Here is a 10,367-nt window from a genome sequence, read left to right as displayed (position 1 = left end):
CATTAATTTACCGCATATCCATCCGTGTATTTTCAGTTGATTACTGCCGATTTTAAACTGCCGATTTTTGACTGACAATAAAACAAACAATTAATAAACGAAACAACCAAAAACCAAAAACAAATAAACAAAGCAAAATGGGACGAAAAATTACGGTAGCTGTGTCAACTCTAAACCAATGGGCACTCGACTTTGAAGGAAACATGGTCCGAATTCTGCAATCCGTATTGGAAGCCAAGGATATGGGAGCCAGCTATCGAACTGGACCAGAGTTGGAAATCTGGTAAGTAAAATGCATAGTTATTGATGATACACTTTGGACAACAAATTAATTGAAATGTGTGAATAGAAAATCTAGCATGACTAATTCTTATAACATATGTTTAATCTCTTTAAAGAAGAGTCAAGATAGTATGCGTATTAATTTGTTGTCTGACTGATAGAGCTATCAGTATTAAAGTGAATATAAAAATAAAATACAGTTGATTTTAGATGATACAATGTTTAATGACACAAAAAAACAAAAGTTAAAATTATAATTTCGGTATAAACTGAATGCTCGAGACTAACGATCGCTCGGAGAAAGATTCGCAGCGTTGGGGCTGCAAATGGAAAACTGTTGTTCATCTCGCAAACCGGCAATCCATTCGACGATTTGCTTAAAGACGACATCGTCGACCTTTTCGATAATGCGCACATTCGAGGGAAACTTGGTCTCCTCCCTCAAATGATCGAGCACCATTTGGCCGCGGGTGTGTGTGCCATTTAGTTCGACTGTTGCGTGCCAAAAGCTGTCTTTCCTGACAAATTGCTTGTCAAAGAGCCATGTGGCTACGATTAGAGCATCGCATGGATTCCAATTATCGAAGCCATATTGTTGCATGGGCATCCATTGTGCTGTCTCGACCTCGGTTAGCATTTTGATGGCAAGATGGTTAAGGACTGCGCTACGTTTACCAAAATCGTCCAATCGCCAGTTCTATAAATAGAAACACACAAAAATGCTACAACACAACAAATACCACACAACACAACGAAACAATAATAACTTCTTACAATCGATATATTAAAATAGTCCTTGGTGCATGCCTCCCATGGCAATATGGTAATTGGACAGCGTGTCTTTAATAATACCGCATGAGCTGCCTCGGGATCGGAGTGAAAATTGAATTCGGCTGCGCGTGATGAATTACCCATTCCTTGATAGTTGCCACCCATTATGTAGATATCCTTGATGTTCCCTCCAAATTGCTCCCCATACATTGTGTAGCCCAGTGCCAAATTTGTCAGTGGCCCAACCATGATTATCGTTATTTGCTGTGGCCTTTCTTCGCACAGATCTCGAATGGCGTTCACCGCATGCTTCGACTCCACAAACGTGGACACATCTTGCAGGTCGGTGTCTTTCAGGCAATCCCCAAATCCATCGCATCCATGAAAGTACTTCTTGTCAACGTTGTTGCAAATTATTGGTTCAACTGCACCCAGATAAATGGGAATCTACGAAGAAAGAATAACAAATGATTATCTTTATAATTAGAGAATAAACAAAATTATATCACTTAATGATATTTCGTCTACATATTTCACTGCAATTATAAGTACAAAAAATCGACATTGTAAAGCTTCAAAGATCGAGTGCAAAATAATTTTACCACACCTAATGAATGTAATGGAAAAAAAACAAGTAAGAAAGCATCAGAGAAGTGTGCTTGACTGTACTCAGTACGGTATTATTCTTATAATATAATAAACCGCAAAAATATTAAAATATACCGAATGCTATATTTGGTATATTGATATAGTACTACATTCAAAGACATAGAGTGCGACGGACAGTCAGACATGGCTACATCGTCTCGGCTGTTGACGCTGATCAAGAATATATACACTTTATAGAGTCGGAGATACCTTCTTGTGGCTTTTATACTTTTACTTTTGTGTGTCATAATTGTTGTTCATAAAAACAACTTGGTTAGATCATTACATTTATTGTTTAACAAGTGAATTATGTTTGTGTCTAGTTAGTGTCTGGGAATACGAATACGTCCTCAAAGCAATAAAAAAATTTGCTAAAGTCTTTAAGCTTAAAGTTGTTTATAGAGCTGTAAATAGAAGATATGATTGTCACCTATATAAAAAAGAAAATGGCTTAAATCTTTAAGTAAAAATATTATTGAATGAAACATAGACTTTCCCTTATTATTCTATATTGTTCATATTGTGGAAAGAATAAAAGATTCTGTGTATGTTTTACTGATTTTTCAGCTGTCCTACAACTTTTTATTATAAAGGAACTATCTATTGACCAAAAATCTGTTTGTTTTCTTATCGAATTTTAAGCTAATGTTAACTGTTGTAATAATATCTAACAAACTTATTTTTGTTAATTTAACTTTACAAAGAAAAGTTGATATATGGTAGAAATATATTTATTTATGGTATTATACTTATATAGTATAAATATATGTATAGTATATATAGTATAAATATATGTATATAGTATATATTATATTCAGTAGTGTAGTACAAAATAAATTGCATGAAGGCAAAAGTATTTGCTACTACATAAATACATATATGTATGATATATATATTGTAATTCTGGGTTTGAGTACTTACATCTTCCCTGGAGCTAACTTTGAGTATGCGTCTCATATTGCGGGCCGCATTCTCACAGGTTGTGTTACCACATCCAGTGACAGTCACAGCCAAGAGCTTGAGGTGACCGGCTTTCTCGGCGTGGAGCAGCAAGAGAAGCGCCCACGCATCGTCACTCCCGCCATCGCAGTCGAGTATTGCAAATCTGGCAGTTGGATTAACGTTGCTGCTCATGGTGATGATGATGACGATGGTGCTGGTGATGATGATGATGATGACAGGCAGCAGGCAGCAGCAGCAAAAGGCACGGAGGAGTGTGTTCGCATTGATATGTGTGAAACGACTGAAACTGAAGTAATAACAAGAGTCGTCGGTTGATAACATTGATCAACACTATAAAGTTTCATTGATTACACCCTGACTGTGGTTATTCTACTTATGTATTTGTGTCAAGAAATGTTTAGTATTTTAATCAGACTCGACGTCGACATCGACATCGACAACGACATCGACATCGACGGTGCCGCGTATCAATGTTTCTATGTCAGCTGTCCAACAGACTGAATGTTGATTTGTTGTTTGAAATGATTTTGATGCCTTAATGCAATTCTTTTATTAAACTAACACGATGTTATTTTCTTTTCCTTTTCGTAGCATTTATTTTTATGTAATTCCATATACATAAGGTTCTCTGCTGCAGCTATTTGAGATAAGAACTTAAAAACTAAATGTGTTGGAAAGCGGATACTTTATGTACATACATATTATTTTGCACACCCGGTCATGGTACGATTTCTTTTATTTTTAATCACTCAATCGTCGAGATCTTTCGTTTTTATTTTTTTGTGAGTTATTTTGTTTTGTTTTTTTTTTTTATTATAAACTGTAATCTTTCAATCTTACTCATAGATTACTACTTCATGAATCTATGTTCATGCATAAGCTGATTACTTATCAGCCGCGTCACGTAAATTTTGTGTGAGTTATCGCCTAGCAAATCGCTGTTGATAGCGTCTGAGTTCTCAGCGATTACTTTTATTTACACACATTTATATCCACACACGTGCATAAGTATGGACGAGTGTGCAAATGAACACATTATTATTAAATTGAAGCTCAAAACTATATATGCAATTTGCATACATCACATTCGAGGAGAGTCTGAATAATGTTAATAAATGATGCACTCTTTTCTTTATGACAGCAATGTTTGTACTTACGATTTGATCGAAGAATTAAGATTTTGTATTGCACAGATTGTTTTACCTATTCTTTCGGTTTACTCATCGCTACTAAACAGCTGATTTCGTTTGTTTACCTTCTGCGGAAAGACGAAAGTCTATGACGAACTATCGATAACTTGTTATAGATCAATAATTTAGTATTTGGAAAAACATTTTCAAATATGTAACGATTTATTTTTCGAACTTACTTAAATTTCAAGAAACTCTTTTCTATTGATCTGAAATTGATTTTCAGACAAAATTGATCCTCTCTACACAGACTATTTTCAGATGGCAGCGTATATTATATTTATCTAAAGTCACGTCTGCCAAAATAAAAAGATATTCATCAACTATGTCGGAAATTTTACTGACAGCCCTCTGTGTACTACATACCAGACAACAGCTGACTTATACCCGGATACTTAAGAAGTACAATGGTATAATCACTTAATAACACTATGAACAGACACGCATAGATATAAACATACATATGTGAGGAATGGGGTATTTTCGACTTAAAGAAATCTTGTAACTTTGTGTGTTATAATTCTTTATTATTGTATTCATTGCATATTATCACATATGTGAATAATAATAAGAATAATCGAAGTCCTTCCTCCTTAGAATAATTTCAATATGTAGTGAAACATTTTAGTATTTGACATTTTATACATAAACAGATTTTTCTTTAAAACAATATAACAAAATATTTTTGTTTTTTGAGTCAAAAAGTTGCCTGAACTAATTGCAAAAGATCGGGTATTTTGAAGTCCATCACAGTGGTCGACTTAAGCTTAATTTGTTTTGTGTATATGCTAGTTTGTGGTGTTGGTGATCATGAATGTCTGTACTTATGTATGACACAATTCAGTCCAGTTGTAGGCGGAAAATAAATAACATGCATACAAATTTAAAAATAATTATATGTATGAATAGATGTGCTGTTGCTCAATGTATATGTATGTATGTACTGTAGCCAATCTTTCAATGAATGCTGTGTGTACTTAAATAAGATATTCTCACTTGGAATTGCACTTCTGGTTTTTGCGATTAGAACGATAATGTGAAACATTAAAGAACGAAGTGTAGTGTTGACCAATATTAAATATTCACACATATTTATGTCTCAGGATGTCTAATGTAAATATTGGAAATGCAGAATGTACATATGTAACAAATGGCAGTAGTAAATACATATCAGCATTATTAAGAAATATGACTATCAATTTTTCTCTTTAAGTTATTTTGCAATTTGCAGTTTAAGTTATAATTATAATTAACGCCAACAAACATTTTTTACTAAGATATAAACAATTTGGCTTTCTTAACGTCCTCAAATTAACAAAATGATAACAAATTTTATTATTTTATGTACATAATAAAGTATGTAAAATATTGTGCTTTAAGTGCAGTCAGCAAAATATATCTAGTCAACTGTTGGTTTCCATATGTACGTATGTAAATATGTAGATATGTATATATTGTTGACATTCGAATATGCAAAGCTCCAGACTGTTTGGCTGCCAAATTTTGTAGCACTATAAAACCACAGACGACAGCTGACTATTATATTTTTTGCTTGATATTTTGGAGAAGGGTATTTTAACCTTGTGTCTGCATGCAACAAGGAGAAAAAGTCATCTCCGATTCTATAAAGTATATATATTCGTGAACAGTGTCAATAACCAAGACAAAATAGCCATGACCGTCCGTCCGTCTGTCAATATAAACTCCTAGATCTCAGGGACTACAATATAAGAGATAGAGATATAATAGTTTTTCCCATAGCACTTTTTATGTTTGCACACAGATCAATGTATGTTTCAAATTGTTGCCACGCCCCCGGAAACAAAAATTTAATATCTAGTGCAATTTAGGTATATAATGATTTTTGAAAATTTGGTTGTGATTAGATAGAAACTGTAGAAGTTATTTAAGATATACTTTTGTACTCTCTCTGATATACGTTGTATTATTTTCATCTATTTTTTTCAATCTAGTACTATATCGTTATACCAAATATATCCTTCAATATATTTTCGGTATATTAATATGGTATATTTTCAGAATAATACCATAGCAGATGCCTTATAGTCGAGTACACACGACTGTATCTTTCTTATTTGTTCAGTTCTATACTGAATCTTTGGTTTTCAATATATTTGATCAATTTGTTTCATAGTTGAAGCTCTTTATATTGGGATTATACAATTGGCCTTGTCCTTGTCAGACGATTAAAGTGGATAAAAACCAGAATTTAAACCTGCTTAGCTCTGTGTGATAAGCGTTTTTATACAAATGAAGAGAGGTTTTAAGGGCTTATCTTAAGTTTGCCCTATATTTCATTCCCTGTTATTTTACTGGCAGGATGATAAAATTAGGTATAGTGATCAAGTTCAAAGCATCTTCGCAATAGATGCGACATGTAGAGTTGCATTCCAGCGGGAGGATTTTACTGGAATATGGCAATAATTTGTAAATCTACGTATCTTTTGTTAAGTATAATATATTTTTGAAATCAAGTTCTTTTTCTAAGCCTGCTGCAAGTGTTCCAGAAATGTAAAATGGAATAGAAAATATTAAAATTCTTTTCTATTATCATTGCAGTGGCTACAGCTGTGAGGATCACTTTCGTGAACCGGATACGTTTTTGCACTCATGGGAGACGCTCTTGGAAATTATGATGTCACCTTTTTGGTGAGTACTATCAAATAAATAAACTGTTTTTTAAATCAGTATTGATTTGTTCATTATTTACTCATTTTAGCGAAAACATGCTTGTGGATGTCGGGATGCCAGTGATGCATCAAAATGTTGCCTACAATTGCCGAGTGGCGTTCTTCAATCAGCAATTGCTGCTGATTCGTCCAAAGATGGCAATGTGTGACGATGGCAACTACCGCGAATCGCGCTGGTTTACCGCCTGGACAAAGGCCCTACAAACCGAGGACTTCATATTGCCACGCCTCATCTCGCAGCACACTGGTCAGCAAACGGTTCCGTTTGGCGATGCGGTTATTGCGACTCGGGACACTTGCATTGGCTATGAGATCTGCGAGGAGTTGTGGAATGTGCGCAGCAAACATATCGAGATGTCATTATCGGGCGTCGAAATCATCGTCAATGGATCCGGCAGCTATATGGAGTTGCGAAAGGCGCACATCACCGCCGATCTCATACGGAATGCCAGCTTCAAGGCGGGCGGTGCATATTTGTTTAGCAATTTGCGTGGCTGCGATGGACAACGTGTTTACTTCAATGGCTGCTCGGCGATTGCGTTGAATGGCGAACTGATCGCGCGTGGCAAACAATTTGCCCTGCAGGATGTTGAGGTCACATTGGCCACCATCGATCTAGAGGACATTCGGGCATATCGCGTCAGTCAGCGATCGCGTTGCATAACAGCGGCTCAGGCGGCGACTTATCCGCGAGTTCGTTGCGACTTTGCGCTGTCCACGAACAGTGATCTGCTGAAATCGCCAACGCCTCCAATTCAGTACACCAGTCAGACCATTGAGGAGGAGATTGCGCTGGGTCCAGCGTGCTGGCTCTGGGACTACTTGCGTCGCTCAGGACAAGGAGGATTCTTCCTGCCGCTCAGCGGTGGCGTTGACTCGAGCAGTTCGGCAACGATCGTTTACTCGATGTGTCGCCAAATCGTTCACGCTGTGCAACAGGGCGATGCCCAAGTGCTGTACGACATACGCAAGATCCTCGCCGATAGCGATTATACGCCGGACAATGCGGCGGCACTTTGCAATCGATTGCTCGTCACCTGCTTCATGGGCAGCGTGAACAGCAGCAAGGAGACGCGACGTCGCGCCGCTCAATTGGCCAATCAACTGGGCAGCTATCACATTGAGATCAGCATTGATCTGGCTGTGAATGCGCTGCTGGGCATCTTCAACGTGGTCACCGGACTGACGCCAGTCTTTCGCACCCAAGGCGGCTGTGCTAGGCAAAATCTGGCTCTGCAGAACATTCAATCCCGTATTCGCATGGTGCTGGCCTATGTGTTTGCCCAGCTGATGTTGTGGGTGCGCAATCGGCCAGGTGGTCTGCTTGTCTTGGGCTCCGCCAATGTGGATGAGTCGCTGCGAGGCTATTTAACCAAATACGATTGCTCCTCGGCTGATATTAATCCCATTGGCGGCATATCAAAGACGGATCTGAAGCGATTCCTCAAATACGCCAAGGACAAGTGAGTTCAAATAGTTTTTATTCACATTATTTTTGTATAATAATATATCATTTTTACAGGTACAATCTGCCCATCCTTGAGTCGATCATAGAGGCCCCGCCCACAGCCGAATTGGAGCCATTGCAGGAGAACGGAGAACTCTTGCAAACCGATGAGCAGGACATGGGCATGAGCTATGCCGAGCTGAGCGAGTTCGGACGCTTGCGCAAACAATCGTTTTGCGGTCCTTACAGCATGTTCTGCAAGCTGGTGGCCACCTGGAAGGACGATCTCAGTCCCAAGGAGGTGGCCGATAAGGTGAAGCACTTCTTTCGCTGCTACGCCATCAATCGCCATAAGATGACGGTGTTAACCCCTTCGGTGCATGCCGAGACCTACAGTCCCGATGACAATCGATTCGATCATCGGCCATTCCTTTATCGCGCCAACTGGAGCTGGCAATTCAAGGCAATCGATGATGAGATCAATAAAATGCAGCCTGTCTACACTCCCTCATCGACGCAACAACGACCCAGCAGCGATGACTTGCTTCTCTCGCATGATACTTGCACTCAACACTCGTTTCACATCGATGATTCAAAGCACTCATCGCCCTTGTCATCTGCGTCACTCGATTTGGGGGTTTCCAGCGCAGTGTTGCCCCAGTGTATTGATAATCCACCAGTCACTGGGAAAAAGCCAAGCGGCTTTTCCAAGGTCCATGTCAATGTGCTTGGCAAGATAAAAGATCGTACTGGAATTCCAGTTTAGGAATCGTTAAGCTTTAGCTAAATTGTAAATGGAGAACGGTCGATGGTCGACTTTCGTTTTGTCTGTCCATCGATAGTTATTAATGGTGCCCTTCATGCGTGAGTCTTTGTAAAATTTCCAAAATTATTTCAATTTCAATTGAGTGTTTTATTTGAACTACTAAAATTGTCGATGCCGTCGATAGTTTTTCGCCTATTTGTCCGAGACCAGATACCCTGTTAGTGTCTTAACTACACCGCCATACATATTTAATTTATGTTATGTTAAAAGTCATTTAAAAGTCTAGTACATACATACATACTATGTACATAGATATATACATTATAGATTAAGTAGCAAAGGCTTATGCACACTACAAAGAACAAAGAACACCATATTGAGTTTGTGTCTATTAGATATCTAGAGAATTCGGAATTCTTGTCAATTTTATACCGATCGAAGTAGATAATATATACATATATATATTTTATTCAAAAAGAACAACACTTTACACTCACTCTTAATAGCAAAATTTGAAAAGATATTTCAATCATTTCACGACTTTAATTCAATACAATTATCATACCCATTTATTACAAATCCAATTTTTGAAGTTTTTTAACGATTAGTGATAAATTTTCTAAGAGAATTAAACTCCAATTGACAACAAAAATTATGTGTACGTACATATAGCACAAATGTGTGTGTGACTAGCTTTGTAGCAGTTGGGGTTAGTTTGTGACTATACACGTAACTATATACACGTAGACTAGCTGCTTAGTCAATCCTCGGCCGGAATTTTTGAATGCAGTGATTAGTAGGACTAGCTTATGCACAATATACAAATTAGAATAATACTACAACGATTAGAATTCATTGCTTTCATTATTTTATGTTGAAATTCTTGAGCAAAACTTTTGAGAATTTTGCAAACTGTTAACAAACCTCGCAGGCTCGTTAAATAATCACTTTGGCCTTATTAAATCGTTCATTCATTTCGATAAATGTTCTAAGTACCTTAAAGTCTATGACACTTGATATAACAAGAATTTTTTTTGCTTTAGTTCACTTATTATTCACAAACTTGTCTAAAACTAACTTCCTTTACAACGTCTTCTTTTTTGATGATTACAATTTTTTATTTTTAATATACATTATTTACTTTGCAATTATAAATGCAAATGCATAAGACATTTAAAATGACAAGAGATTAGTATCAAACTAGAGCACATTTCATATTCCATTAAAATATTGTTCATCATATCAGATTGTTACAAAAATAATCATTTCATTTCTTTTTTATACGTTGTTGATTTTTGTGTCGTCAGTTGAAATTTGATAATGTGTTATTCAGAATAAGTATATTAAATATGTTGTTAAAATTGATTTCGAAATTTGTTTTATTGAAATAACATTTCTGTACTTACACGCGATAGCGATTTAATAAAATCTAGGATCAATATTGAGATAAAATGTGTTTAACTTATGGAACTGGATTTCTTGCATTTCGATTCGAATTATTGGGTTTGGATATCAAGAGTATATTCATTATTGGTTTGACATTGTATAAGTTGGTCAACGACACCGCTCTGCCTAGCTTTTAAGTTATA

The 10,367-nt window shown here is 36.7% G+C and overlaps 2 protein-coding genes across 3 annotated transcripts in view; one reads left to right on the top strand and one right to left on the bottom strand.

Moving 5' to 3' along the window:
- Positions 1-10,070, top strand: part of LOC117578082 (glutamine-dependent NAD(+) synthetase) — a 30,425-nt gene extending 20,355 nt beyond the window's left edge. The window contains exons 3-6 of the mRNA XM_034263242.2: positions 37-283; positions 6,435-6,524; positions 6,595-8,028; positions 8,088-10,070. Coding sequence (XP_034119133.1) covers positions 138-283; positions 6,435-6,524; positions 6,595-8,028; positions 8,088-8,778 — 2,361 coding nt within the window. The 5' untranslated portion in view covers positions 37-137 and the 3' untranslated portion in view covers positions 8,779-10,070. The remainder of the gene's footprint in view (positions 1-36; positions 284-6,434; positions 6,525-6,594; positions 8,029-8,087) is intronic.
- LOC117578083 (uncharacterized) lies at positions 489-4,007 on the bottom strand. 2 transcript variants are annotated; one of them, XM_034263245.2, is made up of 4 exons: positions 3,822-4,007; positions 2,623-2,950; positions 1,057-1,500; positions 489-979 (listed from the first exon to the last, which is right to left on the bottom strand). In XM_034263245.2, exons 2-4 carry the CDS (start codon positions 2,833-2,835, stop codon positions 566-568), a joined length of 1,071 nt encoding a protein of 356 aa, XP_034119136.1. In that variant the 5' UTR covers positions 2,836-2,950; positions 3,822-4,007; the 3' UTR covers positions 489-565. The 2 variants fall into 2 exon arrangements, with proteins under 2 accessions (XP_034119136.1, XP_034119135.1); XM_034263244.2 differs by lacking the exon at positions 3,822-4,007 and adding an exon at positions 3,363-3,588.
- Positions 10,071-10,367: the final 297 nt, after the last annotated feature.

Source organism: Drosophila albomicans, chromosome X (genome assembly GCF_009650485.2).
Source record: "Drosophila albomicans strain 15112-1751.03 chromosome X, ASM965048v2, whole genome shotgun sequence".
NCBI classification, from domain to species: domain Eukaryota; kingdom Metazoa; phylum Arthropoda; class Insecta; order Diptera; family Drosophilidae; genus Drosophila; species Drosophila albomicans.
This window is presented reverse-complemented; position numbering and strand designations above follow the sequence as displayed.